General features: G+C 45.5%; 1 protein-coding gene across 4 annotated transcripts in view; it reads left to right on the forward strand.

Annotated features, from left to right (window-relative positions):
• Positions 1-25945, forward strand: part of FERMT2 (FERM domain containing kindlin 2) — a 70558-nt gene that overhangs the window by 13499 nt on the left and 31114 nt on the right. For all 4 annotated transcript variants that reach the window (XM_073577950.1, XM_073577951.1, XM_073577948.1 and 1 more), the window contains one exon: positions 18934-19167. In XM_073577950.1, the coding sequence (XP_073434051.1) occupies positions 18934-19167 (234 nt within the window). The remainder of the gene's footprint in view (positions 1-18933; positions 19168-25945) is intronic.

Below are 25945 nucleotides of genomic sequence, written 5' to 3' on the forward strand. Positions count from 1 at the left end.
CCACTACAGAGCCCCGATTTTTGGGGGAATTGTTAGGTTGGGGTAGGACGGTGGCTCAGTGGTTAGCACTGTAGTTTTGCAGCATTTTCAAATCCTACTAAGTTTGTTTGTTCTCTCCATATTGGGGTGGAATTCTTATTTTGAGCCCCAATGGGGATATTGACTGTAAAGCGCTGTGTAACTACTAGCTGCAATATAAGTGAGTAAAATAAATAATGTAAATATTGACAAGAATAAGGTTTTATTTTGTATCACAAGTGTAACAGTTTTAAATCAAATTAGACCCTTTGTATCCGGATGGATGGATTTCCCCTCGTGTTTTTGTCCTTTCTGTAGGAATAATTATGGAATTTTGATAAAATTCTGGAAATTCTCTTCGGAGGTTCCCCGTTCTTGCCAATTTTATTTTTCTTCGATTATTCTGAAACCAAAGTGTCGCCTCTGTAGATTCCCCTCTCCTGTGGCCTCAGACCTTCGCTCAGAACCAAAGCCAAAAAACACACGTTGTGGAGAGAGGAGGAAGCAAAGTCTTCGGTTTTCCATGAAATGTAATAATGGTCAGTGCATAGTCACATAACCTTGTCAGGAAGGGGGTGGGCGGCCGCGCGTCGTAAAGGGGAAATGCCGGGGAGTGTGACACAATCTCTAATATTAGGAGAGACTGTCAAAGCCATAGACCTATGGATAGTGCAGAGGTTACACAACACAAGTGCTCTATACAGTGGGTACGGAAAGTATTCAGACCCCTTTAAATTGTTATTATTTAAAGGATTATGGAGGCCACAGTGCTCTTGGGAACCTTGAGTACGGCAGAAATTCTTTTGTAACCTTGGCTGGATGTGTGCCTTGCCACAATTCTGTCTCTGAGCTCCTTGGCCAGTTCCTTTGACCTCATGATTCTCATTTGGTCTGACATGCACTGTGAGCTGTGAGGTCTTACATAGACAGGTGTGTGCCTTTTCAAATCAAGTCCTATCACTTTAATTAAACACAGCTGGACTCCAATGAAGGAGTAGAACCGTCTCAAGGAGGATCACAAGGAAATGGACAGCATGTGACTTAAATATGAGTGTCTCAGCAAAGAGTCTGAATACTTGATATTTCAGGTTTTTTTTAATAAACTTGCAAAAATTTCTACATTTGGTTTTTTTTTTTTTTTTTTTTTTTTTTTTTTTTTTTTTTTTTCAGTCAAGATGGGGTGCCGAGTGTACATTAATGAGAAAAAAAATGAACTTTTTTTTTTTTTTTTTTTTTTTTTTCAAACTTGCCAAATTGCTGCAATGACTCAAAGTGAAAAATTTAAAGGGGTCTGAATACTTTCCGTACCCACTGTACATACAGTCATAATCTGTAGCCTGCAAATCTCTCAATGAAAACCGTCTTTCTGATTTGCTACAATGTTTCACCTGCATCTGAGCTTATCCGCAATAAAGGAGCCAAGTCCAAGTTCTCTTCTTCCTCCTAAGTATCCACAAACTCGGAGCAATCATTTTCAGAAGCTGATTGTCACAACCATGTCACCAGGCTTCTTAGGCTACTTTCACACATCAGGTTTTCGGCGTCAGGCGCGATCCGGCGTCGTGCCGGAATGCCGGATCCGGCAAATGTTTTGTAAAACCTGATGTGCCGGATCTGGTTTTCTGCCGGATCCGTCTTGTTCTTGACAGACAAAACCGGATCCGTCTCATCCGGTTCATCCGTTTTTCTATCCGTTTTTCGACGGATTACGCCGGATCCGGTTTTTAAAATTGACCCTTGTGGCCTTCCGAACGGGATTGGCTACTGGAAAACTAGATATAGCATGTTCCTACAGCCCTTCTTTGACAGGTTGTAGAGAAGAAAGTGCAGGTTGGAGAGAAGAGCAAGTTACTGGCGAAGATGGATGTTGTCATTGGAAATATTACCACTAGAAGTTCTGTGACGGTTTCAGGGACAGTTTTCCACTATACTTTATGTCACCTCAAGGCAGAGTACACTGGGATGACAGAGTGTGAGAGATTTTTGCCCTAAACTTGTGTACCTTCTGGACCAACAGTATATACCTTTGCCAACCAAAGTTGGCTATCTTGTCATGGTCTTACTATTTTTAGCTTTAGGCCACAGGTGTGTACCTGGTTGTGTTTTATGCAAAGTATTTCACCTTTTAACAAAAGTTGTGTACATTGGTAGGAAATCACCAACAATAAACACAACTTTTCAGGTGAAATACTTTGCTTCCAACACAACCAGGAACACAACTGTGGCAAAAAGGTAAAATTTACCCACAGTTATATACCTGGTTTTGAATACCTTTTTACCTTTGAAATACCCTGTATTTAACCTTTTTTTAAAACATAGTTCGCCGCAGAAAGAAATGACAGACAACCATTGTGAAACGATAATTTAACTTTTATTTAAATTTTTTTTTTTTTTTGTAAAATGTTTTTAAAGTGCAAAAAACTTTTTTAATAAAGGTTTTAAACCCAATGGGCATTTTTATTACAAAACACACATTACAATTCTGTGTACTGTGGGGTGGAAATACTGCTGGAGGGGCTGCGGGACACTTCGACACTGGGTGTGTGGAGAGAGGACTGGGATCGTGGTGGGGAAGGAACAGTTAGAGGTGAAGGTGTGGAAAAAACTACAGAATGGGTGGACATGTGGGAAGCAGAAGAGGTGGTGGGCGGTGGAGTGGAGGGTTGGGCAGGGACTGTAGGAGCAGATGATGATGGAAAGTTGTACGGGGAAGGAGTTTGGTACGGGGAAGGAGTTTGGTACGGGGCAGGTTGCTGGAAGTGGGGAGATGACTGGTACTGGGGAGGTTGCTGGTACTGGGCAGGTTGCTGGTATGTAGTAGGAGGGGGAGGATGGAAAGTGGCTGGAGGGGGTGCAGATGTAATAGGAGGGGGAGGATGGAAAGTGGCTGGAGGGGGTGCAGGTGGAGGAACTACAGTGGTGGGAGGTGGAGGTTGGGAGGTAACCTGCTGTAGAGCACCGTGGCACGAATGCATTACATGCATCTGCTGGGTAGGAGATAGTGTTGCCATGCGCTCCACAACAGACCTGAAAAAGGTGTGGTTTAGCGAAGATCTTGCTTCTGAATGCATGGTTTGCAGAAGTGTCTTCACCTCCAGAATGCTGGAGTTGATCTGCTGAAAGCCTGCGGAGATTTGCTCTGACAAGACTTTTAGACAGTTCTGGAAAGATGCATTCAGATGCAATAACTCTTGCGCATAACTCTTTTTCTGACCCCTCTGCCGCTGCCGCCCAGTGCCCGCAGGTGTACTAGAGGCGGCAGGGGCAGAAGGGTGGGGTAAAGGGAAAGCGATCTCCTCACCAGCAGCTTCATGTAATGTAGGCGGCCACGATGCTCCTGTGCTGGTGGATGGGACAGATGGGTCGAATGTGTGGGAAGGCTGGGAAGGTGCAGATGTACCGGGGCGGTCGAAGTGTCCCTCGGTGCCGGTCTCCTCAGGGATCGCCTCAGAAGGGTCCAATCGTGCAGGCTCCCGAGTGCTGCTCACCGTGCTGTGGAATAAAGAGAAAAAAAAACAATTAAAATACTGACATGGTATGGCCCTGGCTGAAAAAAAAAAAGTTACATCTAACATTTTTTTCACATGTGGTGTGTAATATTTACCTTCTGGTGAGCATTGTTTCCCGGAGGAACGACAGGGCTTGTGCGTACTTGTACTTGCTCCTGCGTCCTCCAGATCCACTCGGGGCCCGCATCTCTTTATTGAACTCCTTCTTGAAACGATCCCTCACAGACCGCCACCGATTCACAATTCTGTTCCCTGAAACGAGAAAGGAGTGGTTAGTATACAACATCAGTGTTTCACAAACTCCAGTCCTCATGGTCCCCAGGGGTCATGTTTTCAGGATTTCCATAGTAAATAGAAATCCTGAACACATGATCCGTGGGGACCACGAGGACTGGAGTTCGGGAAACACTGGTTTACATCAAGCAACCGTTACTGTATATACTTACGCTCTTTAATCTGGGCCCGAGCTTCGAGGTCCTCCCAGCGGCCCACAAGGAGAGAACAGATTTCCTCCCAGAGTCGTCGGGTAATGATCAGGTCAGCGTGGCGGCGGTCAGCCATATTCCAGAGCGGCTCCTCTGACGAGATCGATGAGGTGGTCCACATCGAGTCCTCCATCCTCACCGTCAGAGTCGGGAGCACGCTGTGAAGGCTGTTAAAGAAAAAGACAAAAATAACATAATTAGCCTCCACATAAGAAATGAAATAAAAAGTGCAAAAAAACAAAGCAAAAATATTTATACTTACACGCTGGTGACCGCCGCGTTGCTGTCGCCGACGACCCTGGGAGGCACTGCGAGGACCTCTTGGCCGAGCACCAGATTGGGAAGACTAGAGAAGAAAACAAAAAATGTTATGTCTTTGGACGTAGGCATTTGTTTGCTGTGTGTGGTCTGCAGAACATTGTTTTCTATGTGTTGTGTGTAGTGTGATGTTGTGTTTCTGCGTTTGATGCAAAAAACTTACCAATTGTGAGCCCACTCCAGGTGTCTGTCCACCCCTTCCTTCTTCTTCTGGGAGCTCCTCTTCATCTTGTGATTCCTGTTTTGAAATAAAAGGCAATGAATAGACATATATTACAGAGATGATGGATTTTGGAAATAAAAACTTACCGTCAAACGCTGACGATGCGAGGGAGGGCTCCCAGAAGAAGATGTGCTGTCCTGTTGATGGCCAGACTCCATGGCTGTGGGTATTGCTGCTGCCAGTGATGCCATTTCTGCTGCTGCTGCTGCTGCATCTCTTTGGCGGCTGTTGAATAAAGAGAAACAAAGGGCCAATGAATATCTTGATATTCCATGGCCCTAGTTTGGAGGAATGGGGGATTTGATAATTACCGTCTCTCATCTGCTTCTGGACTCCCCTCCCGTTCAGCATGCTGCTCCATTTGGGGTGGTGCTGATGGTGCTGCTGCTGCAGATGTCTGCTGCCTTCTCCTGCTCCTGGTTCTTGGCTTGGGTGGCATGTTGGGTGTGGCTGAGGGTCCCACTGTCATGCTTTTATATATCTCCTGTGGGCAGAGCTACTGAGCATGCTCAGACCAAAAAAAACGGATCCGGCCACCGGATCCGGCGCATTGCGGCGCTCATAGGCTTTCATTGTGTGAAAAAGCCGGACGCGCCGGATCCGGCGGGTACGGCTTTTTCGCCGGAGACAAAAAACGTTACAGTAGACGTTTTTTCCAGACGCCGGATCGCGACACATTGCGACACATTGCCGGATCCGGCGAAAACCGGATGAAACGCATGGCCATCCGGCGCGATCCGGCGCAAATGCAAGTCAATGGGGGGGAAACCGGATCCGGCATTGCATTTTGCCGGATCCGGTTTCTGTCAAAAGCGCCGGATCGCGCCTGACGGCGAAAACCTGATGTGTGAAAGAGGCCTTAGAGATTCATGGTCCCTGCTCTCCCCTTTATTTGTAGCTCCTCTTTGTTGTCCTTACAGTGAATGTAATTCTCTGGTCCTGATGGGCCATGACCCCAAAACCTTAAGGCTATGTTCCCACGATGAGCTTTTGTTGAGTTTTTGATGTTAGATTTTCGGCACCCATTAAGTAAAATAGATTACCGTACTAGCAATTATTATTATTATTATTATTATTATTATTTACACAAAAATCTCACCAAAGCTCATTGTGGCAATGTAGCCGAGGCCTTGTGTTATCCACCTTCTTCCCCCTTTTCCATTCCCCCCCCCCCCCCCCCCAAATAAAAGCGCTTCTAAAAATGTAAGTATTAATAGTTTTCATTTAGTAAATTGATTAAAAAAATGAATGGAAGCAAAATTTAAATCTGATTTCTTGCACTCCTCCTCCCCCCATAGATAACCTCCATACCAATAATAAGGAATATCCGTCCCCCTTAGAGCTTTGGCCTAACTTGCGCTGACGTAAAACTTTATGCACTTTAGATTGCAAGCTTGGGAGATTTCAGGAAATAAATCAGACTATACCGTACTGGCAAAAAATACAGTGGAATTTTTGGAGAGCGGAGTGTGCAGGTGTCTTGCATTCCCGAACCTCCTGTATATTTTAGGGTTGCACATACTTTCAGGGCTACATCATTCGGCTGATGAAGCTTCCTTTCTAGCCAGCTCTTGGCGCATTCTCCTGGTAGTGCTGGTACAATGGCGGCAGTGCCGTAATTTTCAGTAAAGTAAGATACTTGGATTTTGGACCTATATTCTATTTCTAGCGAGTCCATGGGATATGCTGGTGTTGGGTAAGGTTCCAGGGAGCAGCATATTGCAGGATAGTTTCCCCTATAATGGTAATCCCTTGACTTGGTTGTAACTCACAAGTCTAATGCTGCACTGCATACTGCCCGGGGAATAAAACATCGGTTTTATTTATGTACCGGTACTTGTTAGTTCCGCTGACTATGGGAAAAATAATGAAATTGATGGAAAAAATGGATTTTCTTTGTGATCAGCAAGAAGTTTCAGAATAGAGTCATGTGACGTATCGTGCTGATCCCAAGTGAAAGGATGGTGGGAAGCGTCCGGGCTTCTCGCTGTTTAACCCCTTCCACTAATGGATGCATCTGTCATGGTTCTTGGGTTTGGCTGTCACGTATGGGGAACGCTGTACGTGGACACCAGTGCTGCAGTCTTGGAAGGTCTTCTTGCTCATCCTTGGAGAATATAAAGGCAAATGACAAGGCTGAGACAGGATGATGTTTCGATCATGCAGTCGTGATGCTACTTGCATTGAAGGGTTCTACATGACCGACTCCCTCTTTTGACTCGGCACTGTTTTTTGGTTTGTTTTTTTTTTTTTAATTTAATCCACCACATGGTTAAAATGATTATATAAAGAGCAGCTGGAAACAAGAGGATAAAACGATCCCTTTTGAGCTGGCGTCAGGTCCTGGTTATCCTAGTCATCAATGTCCGTTATGAGTTACACAGGTGAAGATTTCTGCTCCCACTCCTGAATGTGCTTGATCAGCAGAACGAATAAGCGTGGTCTCATATAAAGGGGCTGTTACTGACTCACTGCCTGCACTGTGTAGTCTAACCGTCAAATCACCGGCTGCTGAGCTCTGTATGCTGAACCCTTTTTTTTTTGAGCTGTGCTTTGTGAGCTCAACTGCTGCCTATGCAGAGCGCAGCAGAACAGCTGACTTTGTCTTTTGCTTCTGCGCTTTGCACATTGCAAAGAACTTTTAGAAACCAGCTTGTAAGCGCTGCTCTGAAGCCACTGGATCTGGCCAATGAGCTCCTATGATCCTGCAGAGGCTTCCTCAGTGTGCGTTCTGCAATGCTGCCCTGTCTGTGGCTCCATAATGCCAAGCAAGAACCCATTTCTCACCTCTACCCCATTACCCCGCAGGGAGCAGGAACTGTTGGCCAAACCTCTTGCCTCTTTACGGATGAGTTTGTGAAGCCCCCCCAGACCAGTTTTATACTGGGGGGACCTGTGTATGCGCCACCAATATTTGCTGCGCATCCCTGGTATATATTGTGTGGATGGTTGCGATCTCCTATTCTGATGTGCACCTGCTCTCCTTTCTCATACTTCCACATTGTTGCTCATCCTACAGGTTGGTGGCAGCTTCTCTTTGATCCTTTTAATGACAAGAGCCCCTATCCAACAGTCACAAGGTGACCATTGAGGTAATTCCTGCCCACCCACCCATTCGCATGTTGATCTTGCCATGACAGGCCTTGAGGGGGTGCACCTGTTGACACCTGTATTTTTTTTCTTTCTGAGTTGTCATCGCTCAGGGTTTTCTTATCTGCGGAGTTCAGTGACTGCCAATGTGGTGTTTTAAAACTTCCATGGAAGTTGTCATCTGCCTTTCTTAGACCCCTGAATTGCAGATCTGCCTAGTTATAGAAAGGAAGCTAGATTTTGTGTTAGTGGATACTTTGGACATTCCCTTTTTGAAAAATTAAAAAAGGAATCTGTCCTTATACAATCACACATATGAAAACCACGGGCGTGCAGGTCTTTGGAAGCTAAATCCATTGACCCCTTTTATGTGTTATATCTGTTGTTGCACTCCTGAGAAATCAGCATTTAATTCACATGGGAATTAGTTGCGCTCTGGGCGTGATGAAGCATTTCTCGAGTCTACTCTCCAAAGAGATGCGCTATATACAGTATAACTATATAGCGGGATAAAGTTCTCGTTTCTATATTAGCGCATTCTTCTGGCAGTGGCTGCAGGTGCTCGGTGTAGAGGTGCTGGCGCAGCGCGTGTTATAATAAAACACACTTTATCTCCATAACACTGGAAACAATTTCTACAACCAGACATCATTTAGAGGACGCTGATGTATAAAGCCCTCAGCCAAGTCATTCTGTGAGGGGTCTTATGGCCGAGATGCAGACTGAATACACACGTTCTGCACAGCAATCCCGGAGATTAGATGCCGGCGTGCTGCCAGGTCTCCTGCTTTTCCTATATACTTGATGGATTCCATATAAGATACATTCATCTATTGCATTCCCCGGCCCCTTTACCATCCACTGGCTGCTTAGATTTAACTAGATGGTGGCCCGATTCTAACGCATCGGGTATTCTAGAATATGTATGTAGTTTATTTATGAAGATTTAAGACCGAACTTATTCAGTAACGATGAGAAAACCACGTTGCGCTGTGAGTGAGGGTTTAATTCTGCGCCAATATCGCTGATTGGTGGCGACCAGTCAGAAAAACGTGGTTCAAATCCCACGGCAATTCGCGGGCGAGCTGCACCTGTCACTGGCGACCAATCAGGCTAGCGCCGGTCATCTCCCGGCTGCGTCGCCGCTGACCTTTGTGCGGCAGGCGATGACCCGCAGCAACTGTCGGGAGATCAGCGGCTAGCGCCGCAGATCTCCTGACGGTAGGAGTGGCATGCGTCGTTCGAATTCCGCGCCAATTCGCGGGTGGACTGCACCTGTCACTGGTGACCAATCAGGCTAGCGCCGGTCATCTTCCGGCTGCGTCGCCGCTGACCTCCGTGCGGCAGGCGATGACCCGCGGCAACTGTTGGGAGATCAGCAGCTAGCGCCGCAGATCTCCTGACGGTAGGAGTGGCATGCGTCGTTCGAATTCCGCGCCAATTCGCGGGTGGACTGCACCTGTCACTGGTGACCAATCAGGCTAGCGCCGGTCATCTTCCGGCTGCGTCGCCGCTGACCTCCGTGCGGCAGGCGATGACCCGCGGCAACTGTTGGGAGATCAGCAGCTAGCGCCGCAGATCTCCTGACGGTAGGAGTGGCATGCGTCATTCGAATTCCGCGCCAATTTGCGGCCGGACTACGCCTGTCGCTGATCAGCGACACGGGATTTCCGTTACAAACAGACAGAATTACACCATTATATAGTAGATATTGTTAGGCCAGGTTCACATTGCGTTAACACAGCCCGTTCAACGCATAGCATGGACGGGCTGCGTTAACGCTATAGCATAACTCGATATGCATTATGCTATACCGCTTGCTCTGATTCATCAGCGCTAGCGGTGACAGAGCCTCAGAAGCTGCAGGCCGCGTCCGAGGTTCCGTCAGTGAATGACGGCACATCGCGAACGCATGCTGCTATACGGCATACGTCGCGATGCGCCACATAGTGGGGGTCAATGGCAGCGTTAACGGACTGCCATAACGCAGTGTGACCCCCAGCCTTATATACTTATTTTTGCATCCTTCATTTACGGTTTTAAAGAGTGAGTGGACTTTAGAGAAGGCAAGTCCTGAACTGATGCCTCTGAAAGGGTATCTAATGGGAGATGGGTACACCACACACGCACTCTTCTATAGAGTCTCTACACCCCTATATAGGGGAATATGGTCAGGTTGGGTTTTGAGACATCCCCTTTTAATTAATGGGGTATTTTGGGCTACAAAAGTGAGATCCGTGTGGCTCTAGCCAATTGCCAAAGTGAAGACGTCCTGTACCCCATTCTGGGGGCCGCAAAACCACAAGTGGGAGAAGTTGAATGGCGTGACTGGTTCTGTTGCTCCATTCTGGGTCCATCATTAAATTCATACAAATCCCACCTAAAAGTGGTGTTTTGGGAGCAATCCGAGGTGATATTGGTGATTGGATCGGGTTTAACTGTAAAACCTTTCGGGGTTTTAAAATACTGGTAAGTACAGGACTGCGCAGGGCTATCTACATCCGGACCATAGACTTGGGATGAAGATGTGTGCGTGACCAGGGCTCTGTACATCTAGTCCTAGCAGTAGTCTTATGACCGTGCGAGAATCGGATGCCAATCCCCCAGTGTTGCCGTGCGTGGGATCATGATCTGACATCCAGTGGAACAGTGATCATTTCTGTTGATCGGAATATCACTTCATCACCAGTTTTACTTGATTGGGGTTGGGACATTGTTTCCTATTTCAGGGCAATTGTTACCATCCACCTTTCCTGTCTCCCCTTTTTTCCTCATAGATTGTAGGCTTGCGAGCAGGGCCCTCATTCCTCTTGGTATCTGTTATGATCTATGTGATTACTGTTATGCTGTAATGTCTATCGTCTGTACAAATCCCCTCTGAAATGTAAAGTGCTGCGGAATATGTCGGCGCTATAGAAATAAAATTTATTATTATTTCCCCCTCATTTGAACACGGGATGTGATTCAGCATTTACCCTAAAACCTATAATGTGATCTTACAATGTTCCACCATTGTTGAATGACCTCCCATAAGGATGTGATCAGCGTATTTCCCCATCATTCCTGTCGTGCCTGGTTGTATGGTAAAGGGACAGTAAATCTGCAGTTTATCCTCTCTCCTATTGAATGCAATGTATTGTTCTGTTATCAGCCGTATAGGACTTAGTAATTCTACAATGGTAATTCAATTTCCCAGATCTATGGTGCTTAGAACCTCTAGATACATGACCTCCATGTTGGTGAATCGCAAAAATAATTTGCGTAAATTTACCATCATTATATGGGCAGTATGGTGGCTCAGTGGAGAGCGCTGTTGCTTTGCAGAGCTGGTTTTCTGGGTTCAGATCCCATTTAAGGATGACATCTGCAAGGAGTTTGTACGTTCTCCCAGTGTTTGCATTGGTAATCTGTACACATTCCAAAAAACATACCAATGACTAGATTGTGGGGACAGTGTAAGACCGCTGTGGAATATGATGGCTCTATATAATCCAGAATAATAAATTCTACTGTAGGCGGTGCATCAGCAGTAATGGTGCTTTTTTATCAGTCTTGCCCTCTGATCTCGGTTTGCTGACTTCTTAGGTCTCTGGCTCTTGGTTTTTATCTTGGCTTTTGTCTGAAGTGCCTGAGATCTTCTCTATCAGCTGTGAAGTGGATGACAGGGGATCAATAACCTCTTTGTACAGAGATTTGTAGCTTGGGTGTTCCTTCAGATACTAAAGTGTATGACTGAGGTAAGGAGTGAGAGTGCTCCTTGGATAAGAGTCTCCTGACAACAAATGGTCTCCTCCAGTCCTTTAGGGTAGAGTAGTGAATTTGGCTAGGAGAGTACAGATAAGAAGCAAATTGGACCAGTCCTAGAATAAACATCTGTGGTAACTGAATGACAACAAATTATCTTCCTCGGTATTGGAATTGTTACACCACTCATTTTACTTAGTATTTTAATGCTCTTATTACGACCTCCTTAATTTTTGTTCGGCTCTATACAAAAACTTTGAATTCCACTTTGGTGAACGGAGGAGACCTGAATGCGGAGAGAGGTGCGTGCGCAGATGCCAATCTTTATGTTCCTGGAGGGCAAAACAAGGGGGGAAGAGTCCTCGATATGGCCACACAGGGCACAATACCATGCGGTTGAGTTCTCTATGTAAGAAATTATATTTCTACATCAGCTAAAGAGCCAAAGATTGCCGATCACCAGACAGAAATCAACCAAACCATCAATGTCGGGGAGAATGGACTTCATTTTTTTTTGTGTATGGGAGTCTTTCAATTCACCTCACATGACAAATATTGGTGGGGAAAAAAGTGGGATCAGGCATGTTAAATTTCTACATACCCAATCCATTGTTTTTAGTGGCATGAGGGGCAACCGCTGAAATGAACATGATCACCAATGCAAACCAACAAGAGATGTTAAAAATGGTTGTCCTGCAGGGGGTGAATGTAGAAGCTTTGACCCTTTTTCTGATGTACCAGAATAAATGGCACCGAGGCTTCATTAATGTTTTTTACCCATTTGAAGTCATGTGGGGTCTTTTGTTTTCTTTCTTCAATGTAATCGACGATCGGGGCCATCGGGAGGAGATAAGACTTCCCTCCTCATTAACTGGCCACAGGCAGGAGCTTGGTCTCAGTTGATGGATATTCTGCAGCCTTCCTCTTCATTAGACGCTTAATCTAATGACTAATTCCATTGTGCGGAGTGGGGGGGTGGCTTTCTAGTAAAATTTGAAAGGGTCTGCGCGGTCTTTGAAGTATGAGAGCAGACATGCAGTTTCGTGGTTTTGGTTTTTTTTGGGACTGGTGACTCTTAAGGGCATGTCACACTAAGAGATATCGCTAGCAATATCGCTATAACTAGTGACGTTATAGCGATATTGCTAGCGATATCGCTGTGTGTGATACTTACCTACGACCGGCACCCCCGCTGGTTATCGCTGATCGCGCGAGAACGTTCAGGACTGTTTCTCGTCGTCTGCTTCCTGCGGCGCTTCCTGCTGTGAGGACGAGCGACGCGTGGAGCCGGGCGGGAGGACGCAGGATCGCCTGGTGTGACAGGAAGTAGCGACCCCCGTCCCCAGCGATGTCGCTGGTGAGATCTACCTGTGTGGCAGCTCACTAGCGACCACTTAGCGATGTACCAGCGATCCTGACCGCGTCATATCGCTGGTCGGGATCGCTGGTACATCGCTAAGTGTGACAGTACCTTTAGAGGGTTGTACTCAATATATCTCTCTGATACACTAATTAAAGGGATGAACACTTTAGAAACTCCCATTTAATGGTCTATTAGATTTTAATTCCGGAGCCTCATGTATTGGAGCTGAGAGTGTGTTGTTTAGGTGGACACCCATACATTACTGATGGACGATACTACAGTACTTCAGTTCTCCTGTGGAGGTGCTGCAAGTTCTGATTACTGGTGGCCCACAAGAAGGAAATCTTGTGATCGGCTTATCTTTGACGTCCTTCAAGCAAAAAAAAAACCCAAAAGGAATTGTCAGAATCCAAACTGTTTCTTTATAGTCTTTACTTGCGGCTGTCATATCACGCTGGGAGTTGTACTTTTGCAATCTCGGGATGGTTTTGGTTTGCAGATCACTAGTTATTCTACATTTCGTTACTTGGTAGATTGTCCCCCATTAGATTTAAAGAGGGTTACTTTAGGATCTATCACTTAGTGTCGTTAGGCGAGAGGGCTGATGTCTGCCAACTCGCCTGTGCAAACACTGGGCCCCATCCCCATTAGAATAGGACAGGTGTGTGTGACCTGCACCCTGGCAGGTATCTGTAGACGAGATGTCTGCACCCTCCTCCTGATACAGATGTGAGCATGCTTTTATTTTTAGGGGAAATAACCTTATGGACAGCTGTGTCTGGCACCACACATGCATGCTCCACCAGCCTGAGCGTGCATGTTTATGGGTCACGTGACAGCAAACGGCCATCTAATGCGTACATGTTCAGCTTTAGGAGCAGACTCGCACACTAGAGTACTAGGTCAGTGGTGCTGTAGAGAAGACTCTCGTGCCAACTCTCATGTGGCGTTCTGCCAGCATTAAAGAGCTGCACGTTGAAGAGGACAATAAGTGTCTTATTTGACACCGGAGAGACTCTTAAAAGGAACAAGGTTGAGAAATTTGCATTCTTAGCTGGCTGGTGAAGTGACTGAAAATTAGGTCAATGGTCCCTTTTAGGATTAGGGACCCTATTTGGGGAGGGCCAATCCAAAAGGGTGATGTTAGTAATGATTGTAATTTTTTTTCTTCTACAATGGTCTCCATTGTATCCTTCATGTGTGTGCACTGGGCCAATTGTGCAGTATGGGCCGTGACATGCGTTACATAGTTGTGGCTGCTCCGCTTCCCACCCACACGTCCATGGCATGTCCCTGCAGCACAGTTTGGTAATATGGATTCTGAGGAACAATTAATAAAAGACCACCCATGTACAGACGGTCGTCAGTGGTCCCTATTGAGCGGGGAATATCTATCAATGAATGAGGAAGAGGTCACCATAGATGAATCGATGTGGATGAGCGAGGGGTGGGTGGACAGAGAAATGGATTCATAGAAGTGGATGGATAGATACTATGAATACATAGATATATTAGGAATGATGGATCTCTGGAAGTGATGGATAGACTACAGATCTGTAGAAATGATGCCTAGATACTGTCTATATCACATGGACAGATGTGAAGATAGTAAGTTTTTCAATTTATTTTCAACTTCAAATTGCTTTCTGGCAGATCATTGCCCTGTAACCTTCTGTAAGGCGCAGTTCATACAATGCATCTTTGATTGTTTTGTGGAATGTAATAAATGTTACAACGTCTCTTTGTTTGTGCAGCATTGTATCCAACCCTTCTGCTGTAGATTTCTCCTGTACCATTCAGGGGATTTATGTATCTTGTTTCCGGCGTCCTTGGATTGATATTGATGTAACCGTTATACGGCATGAATTCCAATTGCTTCATTAGCCCGTAAATGCAGGTTGGCATCATGTCTGCTGTGCTGTCCCAAGACGTGAACACTGGATAAATCCCTTTTAGTTGGTCTCCTTCTAATTTAGTTATTGGCCCTAATTGAAACGCTCCATGGATGAGCATGGCTCTGAATGAAAGTAATGTCTTTGGCCGAGACGTCTCAAGATCTCTAAGGAAACCGAAATCTCCTTACACGTTGGGGCCATTAAAGACATCAGTGTACGTCACTGGAATGAAAGCTGGCCAAATAATGTGATGACTGAGAGCGCTAATTTTTTATTATATATAATTTTTTTTTTTTGCATGTTATGGAGTAAAGTACTATTTCTTCTTTATGGAGACCAGGTGAGTAAGGATTCTTACAGGCAATGTTCCATGGGAGAAAAGTATGCAAATTGGCTCTCAGAATTGGGAAAATATGAACTTGCAGGGTAGCTACCTCTCCTAGGTGGTACTTGCAAGTCAATACCTGACCTGTAAATGCGCCTGTCAACACGACCAGGGCAAAAAAACAGAAACCCTGCAGATGGCCTGATTTGGGGTAATTGGTACAACTCTGCAAGAGAGATTTTTGCATAGTTTCGTGCCATGGAGCTTTGCCTATAAGGCTCCATGGTGGTTTCATTAAGGACACACTCTGCTTTACACTAATGAGAGGCAAACATCCCAAAACTTGTCTTCTATTGATGAGTTTTTGGTTTGACTTCTAGGCCGTGTCTTGTTGCAAGGATCATGAAAAGGACAAACGATGACTTGTAGGGCTGCTACTTGGGAAATTAATTTTCTTGAAGAAAGGAAAAAAACTTCTTTACATACATTTGGATACAGACAACAGCTTTTAGATATGATGCCCTCCCCTCCTTCCCAACTCCTCTTCCTCTGTCAGCCAGATCCAGGATCCAAGGGCAGAGTTCTGGAGCATTGCCAAGATACATTCGCATTAGTAAATGGGTGTTGATGTCAGTGAGAGTTTTTTCAAATCTGTATTTCTGGTCTCCTCTATCACGTATTTGTGGTGATGTGACAATTAGTAGATTGGTGTTTCCCCTGAATCTCCTGTGGCTGGAGGACAAAAGCCAGAAGGAGTTGACTGGGGCAGCAGGTCATGGATGCACTCCGCCATTTTCAAGTTTAGGGCAATGACCGTCCCCCATTCTGTTTTCCATTGCGTAACAGAGATGTCAGCCCGAATTTATAGGCAATTCCAGCAATCGTAATTGTCATATAATGGTTATATCCCATGTCCAGCAACACGCACACCCCCGCAGAAACCTTGCACATCTAGACACCCACTCTCTGACTCTATTCTACCACTGGCATCCATATCCTCACTCCATGACACAGACGGTGCCACTGCTTTCTACAATGCCACTCTCGCATCAGCTATTGACGCAGTTGCCTCTCTCGTTCATGGCAGAATGCGACGTATCAACAGACAACCCTGGCACAATAACATCACTAAAAAGCTCCGGCAAGTGTCCAGGATGGCAGAGCGGCGTTGGAAGAAAACAAATTCGCAAGATGACTTCACCACATTCAAACAGGCAACACTCGCTTTCAAATCTTCCCTCACCTCTGCTAAACAGGCCTACTTCACAACCCTCGTATCTTCCCTGTCTTACAACCCAAAACAGTTATTCAAAACTTTTAACTCCCTCCTCTGCCTACTCCAACCTCCCTCATCTCTGCCGAGGACTTTGCCACACACTTCAAAAATAAGATTGACCAAACAAGGCAAGTCTTCATCATTAAACCACCACAACCCCTTTGTATTTCAGACCAATGCCCAAACCCCATAACTTCACTCTCCAACATCACTGAAGGGGAGCTTAATCGTCTCTTCTCCAAATCACACCTCATAACCTGTGCTCTCGACCCCATCCCAACTCCTCTCCAACCTCACCACCACACTTATCCCATCCCTAACCTATCACTAACATCCGGTACCTTCCCTTCTGCTTTCAAACATGCCACAATCACGCCTATCCTTAAAAAGCCAACCCTCGACCCAACCGCTATGTCCAGCTATCGCCCAATATCGTTGCTCCCATTCGCTTCCAAACTCCTGGAACAGCACGTCCACGCTGAACTTTCCTCCCACCTATCATCTAACTTGCTCTTTGACAATCTACAATCTGGTTTCTGCCCCCATCAGTCCACTGAGACAGCTCTGACCAAAATTACTAACAACCTACTTACAGCCAAATCAAATGGACAATACTCTATACTCCTGCTTCTAGACCTGTCCTCTGCATTCGACACAGTTGACCACTGCCTCCTACTACAGATCCTCTCCTCCTTCGGCATCAAAGGCCTTGCCCTATCCTGGATCTCTTCATACCTTTCAAACCGCACATTCAGCGTCTCCCACTCCCACCCTCTCTCTGTTGGAGTCCCCCAAGGCTCTGGTTTAGGACCCCTACTCTTCTCAATCTATACACTTAGTCTGGGGCAACTCATAAAGTCCCACGGATTCCAGTACCACCTTTATGCTGATGACACTCAGATCTACTTCTCTGGCCCAGACGTCACCTCTCTGCTGTCCAGAATCCCAGAGTGTCTATCAGCCATATCCTCCTTCTTCTCCTCTCGCTTCCTTAAGCTCAATGTGGACAAATCTGAACTCATCGTTCCTCCATCTCACAGATCTTCCTTACCCAACCTAGCTATAACAATTAATGACATCACACTTTCCCCAGTACAGGAAGTCCGCTGCCTCGGAGTAACCTTTGACTCTGCCCTGTCCTTCAAACCGCACATCCAAGCTCTTTCTACCTCCTGTTGCCTCCAGCTCAAAAATATTTCCAGAATCCGTCCTTTCCTCAACCCTCAATCTACTAAAATGCTTGTGCATTCCCTCATCATTTCCTGCCTCGACTACTGCAACATCCTTTTCTGTGGTCTCCCTGCTAAAACCCTCGCACCTCTCCAGTCCATCCTTAACTCTGCTGCCCGACTAATTCATCTCTCTCCTCGCTACTTCTCCGCTTCTCCCATCTGCACATCTCTTCACTGGCTCCCATTCCATCAGCGTATCCAGTTCAAATTACTAATACTGACCTACAAGGCCATCTATAACTGGTCTCCCCCATATGTCTCTGAACTAATCTCCCGATACCTTCCCTCACGTAATCTCCGATCCTCCCAAGACCACCTTCTCTCCTCCACACTTATTCGCTCCTCACCGAACCGCCTCCAAGACTTCTCCTGAACTGCACCTATTCTCTGGAATTCTTTGCCCCAACACGTCCGACTATCAACCACATTTGGATCCTTCAGACTGAACCTGAAAACCCACCTCAACCAACAGCGGAACTGCTGCAACCCACCAACCAACTGTCTCCTTCCCCACCATCCTGTAGCATGTAAAGGGGGTTTTACACTTAGCGATATCGCTAGCAATATCGCTAAAACGTCACTGGTTTTGTGACGTTATAGCGATATTGCTAGCGATATCGCTATGTGTGATACTTGCCTCCGACCGGCTCCCCCGCTGGTTATCGCTGATTGCGCGAGAATGTCCGGCTCCATTTCTCGTCGTCAGCTTCCTGCTGGACTTCCTGCTGTGACGTCCAGCGACGCGTGGAGGCGGGCGGGAGGACGCAGGATCGCTGTGTGTGAATGGTAAGTATCGTGCGCTGCGTCGCTGCTGCATCGCTGTGAGATCTTTCTGTATGAAAGCTCACTAGCGATCATTTAGCGATGCAACAGCGATCCTGACCGGGTCGGATCGCTGGTGCATCGCTAAATGTAAAAGGGCCTTAAGCCCGAAAGGGCAGGGTCCTCTCGCCCCTCTGTATCAGTCTGTCATTGTTAGTTTGTTTACTGTAAGTGATATCTGTAATTTGTATGTAACCCCTTCTCATGTACAGCACCATGGAATCAATGGTGCTATATAAATAATATCAATATCAAACAATGATCCGTTTCCTGGAGTCTGGACGACCCTTTTAAAGTACATTTTAATAGAGGATCTCTAACCAGTAACCCCAAATCTTGGCATATCCTAGAGAAACCCCTCTTTATTCCTCCTGAGTCTCATATGAACATGCTCGGTGTGTGGTGAGACTGGAGTCTGTCAGTCACTTATCTGGCAGCTGCTTTTTTCACAAGAAAAGGATTGGGCATGTTGGATTTGGACATGCACCATCAGACACAGTGCGGTCACCCCATACATATTCCCGCAGGCTTGCCAGCTCGCATATATTGTGTAAGGACATCTTTAGTTTGCCTTCTCTTTATAAAATACGATTAGAAAATTGATCAAATTTCTTATTTTTGTTCCCTTTTCAGATGTAAAGAAGGACTGGTCTGATCACGCCTTGTGGTGGGAGAAGAAAAAAACATGGCTGCTGAAGACTCATTGGACCTTAGACAAGTATGGCATCCAAGCAGACGCCAAACTCCAGTTCACCCCTCAGCACAAACTGCTCCGACTGCAGCTTCCAAACATGAAATACGTCAAGGTGAAGGTCAACTTCTCCGACCGGGTCTTCAAAGCCGTCTCGGACATTTGCAAGACATTCAGTAAGTTTTATAAAAGCCGACTAGGCCTCCAACTGTTCAAACAGGAGAATATATATTAGCGAGGTGCAGTGTACAACTGGTGTCATGTCACCAGGGGGTAAAAGCCCGATGTCATGGAGCTGTCGAATCTCTCACATCAGTGTGCGCAGATTATGTCTTCCTGATGGGGAAACCTTCTGACCTCAGGCTGTAGTTAAGGGCTTCTGTCTTGTTATAGCATTTTCCAGTAATGCCATCTTGTAATGTAATGTCCAAATATATATATTTTTTATGGTGAGTGCTAAATCCCCTGCATAGTCACTGATTGTCTGCAGCGGTCAATGCCAATGAAAGCAAAATTTGCTTCGATTTAAAAGCCATTCAGTGCAGTGTCCTGACATTTACTGTCATAGAATGGCACCACCTGGTATTTAAAGTATATCTCAATGTCCACATGCATCTATGGAGTACAGCACTGGTGGACACTGGACACACATGCTCAGTCAGGCCTCTGCATCGTGATCCTCTGAACAGCCAATAAAAATTGCTTTCTGCCTGCTCATCCGGAAGGGAGCAGAACTTCATTAGTAACATGAAGACGCTTCTTGCTGGAGATGTAAGAATGAGCTGCCAGAGGGGGAAGAAGACTGATTCTTTCCAGATGCCATTCCCAGCTGCACCAATGAGGGCACATGAAACACAAAAAAATGATTGAAGAAAATTTTTTTTTTTTTTTTTTTTTTTTTTCAATTGCAAATTACTTTTAGAATGGACATGTTAGCACTTTGGGATTTCCTGTGGAGTGCAAAGCATACTAACGACAATTCTTAGCTATGGCAAAATTCCTTTTGAGGCTAACAGATCCATTAATAATAATTTTATATTTCCATAGCGCCAACATATTCCACAGCACTTCAGATTTTAGAGGGGACTTATAGAGACTGTAAACATATTGCAAAAAATTACAAAATTAACAGATACCATAAGGAGTGAGGGCCCTGCTGCTCGCTAGCTACAGTCTCAGGAAATAGGCAGACATGAAAGAAGAATGGTAAACACCACTTGTATTGTACAGTCCAGCCATGAAATAAATAGGGTGCTCACATAATGCTTCATGAACTGGTCACCAGCCAGTATCAGTAAAAGTACAGACGCAGAAGACTAACTAGTGAGTGGAGGGTGCATGAAAAGATGCTAAGAGGGTCCTGATTTGGAAGAAAATTTTCTATGGGCACACCAGGAATATTTAGATAAGCGTGGTGAAGCGATGGGCAAGCTTAAAACTGTAGGTATTGGATATTAATCAAATTGTCCTGTGTAGTGCATTTCAAAATATTGGCGCCGCACAAGAGAAGTTATGGAGACGGGAGTGAGTGGTTCGGATCATTGAGGATGTTAATCTTGGATCATTAGCAGTACGGAGGGCACGGGTAGCATAACATACTGGGAGGAGATGTAGGGTGGTGCTGAGCCGTGGAGGGCACAGGTAGGATAACAGACTGAGACGAGGGAGGAGATGTAGGGTGGCACTTTGTGGGTGAGAGTGATACGTTTATATTGAACTCTGGAGTGGATGAGTAACCAGTGCAATGGCTGACACAGGGTAGAGGTATTGGTGTTACGGTTGGAAAGGAAAATGATCGCTGCTGCATTCAGGATGGATTGGAGAGGGGAGAGTATAGTAAGAGGGAGACCATTTGGAGAGAGCTACAGTAGTCCAGATGAGAATGAATAAGAAACAGAGTTTTTGCTGAGGAAAAGGTCGAATTCTAGGAATACTTTTGAGGTATAGATGACAAGAAGTGAGGGAGTGATCGGATGGGGGGGGGGGGGGGTGAATGAAAGATCTGAGATCAAGAGCAAACCCAAGACGTCGGGCATGTTGCTGCAGAGTAATGGTAGAGCCACACACACGGAAATGGCAATGTTGGGCATAGGTAGGTTAGTGGAGGGTGGAAACACAAGGGAGTTCAGTCTTGACAGGTTCAATTCCCGATACAGGAAGGACATGATGTTAGAGACAGCGGTAAGACAATTGCTGGTGTTTTGTAATAATGCAGGCGTGGTGTCAGGAGTAGAGGTGTATAACTGGGTGTCGTCAGCATAGAGATGGTAATAGGGGCAGTATACAAGGAGAACAGGAGAGGGCCTAGGACTGATCCTTAAGGAATCCCAACAGTAAAGGGAAGATAAGAGGAGGAGGAGCCAGTAAAAGAAACAGTGACGGAGCGATCAGAGGTAGGAGGAGAACCAGGAGAGAATGGTGTCCTTTAGGTCGATGGTGTGGAGCAAAGTGAGGAGGAGCTGATGACCCACAGTGTGCAATGCTGCAGAGATCCAGGGAGCAGTGACCATTAGATTTAGCTGTTAGTAGATCATTAGAGACTTTAGTGAGGGTAGTTTCAGTAGCATGTAAAGAGCGGAAACCAGATTGTAAAGGGGCAGCAAGAAAGTGATCTGAGAGATGGCAGATTAGACGGGGGTGTACCAAGTGTTCCAGGAGTTGAGAGGAAGGGAAGATTAGAGACTGGTCTATAGTTAGTAGCGCAATTCTGGTCGAGGGATTTTTTTTTTTTTTTTTTTTTTTTTTTTTTTTTTAGTAATGGATGTATGCTGGTGTGTTTAAATGAGGAGGGGAAAGATGACCGATGAGAAAGATTAAATATTTTAGTTGGGTGAGTGGTGACGGCCATGGAAAGGGACTAAAGGAGACTAGAGGGAATAGGGTCACTGCTGTAGGTAGTAGGGCGAGAAGATGAAAGAAGTTTACGTCAGTGAGCGGTTCAAAGACAGGAAGTGGACAAGATGCAGTGGTGGAGGGAGGAGAATGCATTGTCTTCTCTCCAACTGAGAAAATTGGCCAAATTATGTTAATCAGAATGGGATCAGATTTTCTTGGGAGGAAAAAAAAAAAAACAAAAAACAAACAAGAACTGGACATGTGCACATCCTCATATAATAACATGGATATGAGTGTTTTGTATCAAAACCACATATAGCATTCATGTGCAATGAGCCTTTACAACAAGAAAACACAAAAGGACCAAAAATATCCAGACCTCCCAGGCCCTGTGGAATCTGCTGGGTTAGGGTCAGTAAATGGATCTAGGAGTATACCTCCCAAATAAGTACAAAAAGCTAAATGGGAAGCATTTATGCAGATTTTATCCAAGTGCCATTTTTGAAAAAAAAATTCCCAGTGCAATTAAACATGACAGGAGACCGGTAAGACATGAAAGACGTTCAAAGAAACTTGTTTCAAGGTCATTTGCATTGCAAAAATATATTCACCTTATGCATTTGTATCATTTACTTTCTAGCTGCTACAATCACTCACATATACCACTCTTTTACACACTGTGCACTCCGTCCATATCAGCCCATCTCTCCTCTCTTATGTACAGCTCTCACGCTCTTTTCACAATCTTGAACTGCACTGATCCATTCACTACAACCATATAACACAAGAGACAATCTCACAAATCACTCAATCTGCTCACTTTCTCTATTCTCCTTCTCCTAGTTCTAGTTGCAGGAGCTCACCTAACCCCGGCTCTTCTTGTACTAGCAAGTTTACCCCCCCCCACGCTACACTCAAACCCTGCAAATCTCATTAATATTCCTTGCATGCCTTCTGTCTCTTAACTGTGCCCTCTGGAACACACGGTCAGCGTGCAAAACTCTCCTACATTCATTACCTTTTCCTTTCAAATTCACTTAACCTTCTGGCTCTTCCTGAAACCTGAATCCAGCACACCACACTGCTGCTGCCGCCCTCTCATATAGTGGCCTACATTTTTCACAGAGCAGCTGGAGAGGTATTGCTCTGCTCCTCTCAACAATGTACTTTTCTGGTTTTCCCCACTTATCTTCCCTTCTTTTGAGGTACACGCTGTCAGACTACCAGCAGTTCTTCCCGCAAATGGAGGTTGTGTATCGCCCTCCGGGCCCCTTTAGTTAATTCCTGGGTCACTTTGCCACCTGGCTCCCACAGTTCCTGTGACATCCCCACTCTCATCTGGGGATGTTAACAGCTCCATGATGAGAGTGGGGATGTCACAGGAACTGTGGGAGCCAGGTGGCAAAGTGACCCAGGAATTAACTAAAGGGGCCCGGAGGGCGATACACAACCTCCATTTGCGGGAAGAACTGCTGGTAGTCTGACAGCGTGTACCTCAAAAGAAGGGAAGATAAGTGGGGAAAACCAGAAAAGTACATTGTTGAGAGGAGCAGAGCAATACCTCTCCAGCTGCTCTGTGAAAAATGTAGGCCACTATATGAGAGGGCGGCAGCAGCAGTGTGGTGTGCTGGATTCAGGTTTCAGGAAGAGCCAGAAGGTTAAGTGAATTTGAAAGGAAAAGGTAATGAATGTAGGAGAGTTTTGCACGCTGACCGTGTGTTCCAGAGGGCACAGTTAAGAGACAGAAGGCATGCAAGGAATATTAATGAGATTTGCAGGGTTTGAGTGTAGCGTGGGGGGGGTAAACTTGCTAGTACAAGAAGAGCCGGGGTTAGGTGAGCTCCTGCAACTAGAACTAGGAGAAGGAGAATAGAGAAAGTGAGCAGATTGAGTGATTTGTGAGATTGTCTCTTGTGTTATATGGTTGTAGTGAATGGATCAGTGCAGTTCAAGATTGTGAAAAGAGCGTGAGAGCTGTACATAAGAGAGGAGAGATGGGCTGATATGGACGGAGTGCACAGTGTGTAAAAGAGTGGTATATGTGAGTGATTGTAGCAGCTAGAAAGTAAATGATACAAATGCATAAGGTGAATATATTTTTGCAATGCAAATGACCTTGAAACAAGTTTCTTTGAACGTCTTTCATGTCTTACCGGTCTCCTGTCATGTTTAATTGCACTGGGAATTTTTTTTTCAAAAATGGCACTTGGATAAAATCTGCATAAATGCTTCCCATTTAGCTTTTTGTACTTATTTGGGAGGTATACTCCTAGATCCATTTACTGACCCTAACCCAGCAGATTCCACAGGGCCTGGGAGGTCTGGATATTTTTGGTCCTTTTGTGTTTTCTTGTTGTAAAGGCTCATTGCACATGAATGCTATATGTGGTTTTGATACAAAACACTCATATCCATGTTATTATATGAGGATGTGCACATGTCCAGTTCTTGTTTGTTTTTTGTTTTTTGTTTTTTCCTCCCAAGAAAATCTGATCCCATTCTGATTAACATAATTTGGCCAATTTTCTCAGTTGGAGAGAAGACAATGTGAAAGTCCATATGGCGCCTCCTCTGCAGTTATTGTTTCCAAATATATCTAGGCTTTATTTCATTTTTATTTATGTGGTAATGGTAAAAGTTTATGAAATTGAAATGTATGATGAAAGTATATAGTGACTTGACCTTCACCTGTATAGGACGATAAAGTATTAAGTTACGTACCGGTAACGGTATTTTTCGGAGGCCCATGACAGCACCACGAGAGAGGGGATCCGCCCTATAGGAACAGGAAACCTACAGATACAAAAGGGCGGCACCTCTCCCACGCATCAGTTGGATTACAGAGCTTGAGAGGCTACCATGGTTAGTACACAACATATGATATATACAACCTATCTATCCTATTTAACAGAATTATTCAATACCATCTCCCACATAAGGTGATTCTATGAACAATCTTCTAAGGAGTGCACCCCTATATGTGAACAAGGGAGGGAACTAAGGGTGCTGTCATGGGCCTCCGAAAAATACCGTTACCGGTACGTAACTTAATACTTTATTCGGACTCCCATGACAGCACCACGAGAGAATTACAGAGATGTAAACTAACTTAGGGAGGGACTACAGCCTGCAGCACCCTTAGCCCGAAGGTGAGGTCTGAGGAGGCACCCATGTCTAACCGATAGTGGTTAAAAAAGGTGGAAGGAGATGACCAGGTGGCCGCCTTACATATTTGATCAATTAATACTCCAGATCTCTCCGCCCAGGATGATGCCATGGCCCGAGTGGAATGTGCCCTCAGGTTCTGTGGAGCCGGACCGCCACCTGCTGTGTAGGCAAGAGAGATAGCCTCCCTAATCCACCTTGCTAATGTGCGTTTTGATACTCTGTATCCTTTCCTGGAACCTTGGAAGGATAGGAATAATGCGTTCTCCTTCTTCCAAGGATCCGTGGCTGCTAAATATGTCAGTAAGCATCTTCTAATATCTAACGCCTGGAGTTTCTGCTCTTTAGGGTTGGTTGGGTTAGGCCTCTTTCACACATCAGTTTTTTGCCTTCAGGCGCGATCCGGCTTTTTTTGGAAAAAACGGATCCGGCAAAATGCAATGCCGGATCCGTTTTTTCCCCATTGACTTGCATTAGCGCCGGATCACGCCGGATGGCATTGCGTTTCATCCGTTTTTTGCCGGATCCGGCAACTTGTCTCATTCCGGCGTCTTGAAAAAACGTCTACTGTAACGTTTTTTGTCTCCGGCGAAAAAGCCGGAAGCGCCGGATCCGGCGCTTCCAGCTTTTTGCTACAATGAAAGTCTATGGGCGCCGGAATGCGCCGGATCCAGAAAAAGACGGATCCAGCAACCGGATCCGGTTTTTTTAAGTCTGCGCATGCTCAGATCCAATTGGCCAGCCGCCAGGAACAGAGACGGATCCAGCAAAAAAACGGATCCGTTTCTACAGTTCTCCAAAATTTATGCCGGATCCGTTTTTTCTAAAAAAAAGCCGGATCCTGCCTGACGGCAAAAAACTGATGTGTGAAAGTAGCCTTAGGGAGGAAGGAAGGCAGAACTATCTCCTGTGTCCTGTGGAATTGTGTTGCTACCTTGGGAAGGTGTGCTGGAT

This window comes from Dendrobates tinctorius, unplaced genomic scaffold (genome assembly GCF_039654945.1).
Source record: "Dendrobates tinctorius isolate UK_male_01 unplaced genomic scaffold, ASM3965494v1 ptg000058l, whole genome shotgun sequence".
NCBI classification, from domain to species: Eukaryota; Metazoa; Chordata; class Amphibia; order Anura; family Dendrobatidae; genus Dendrobates; species Dendrobates tinctorius.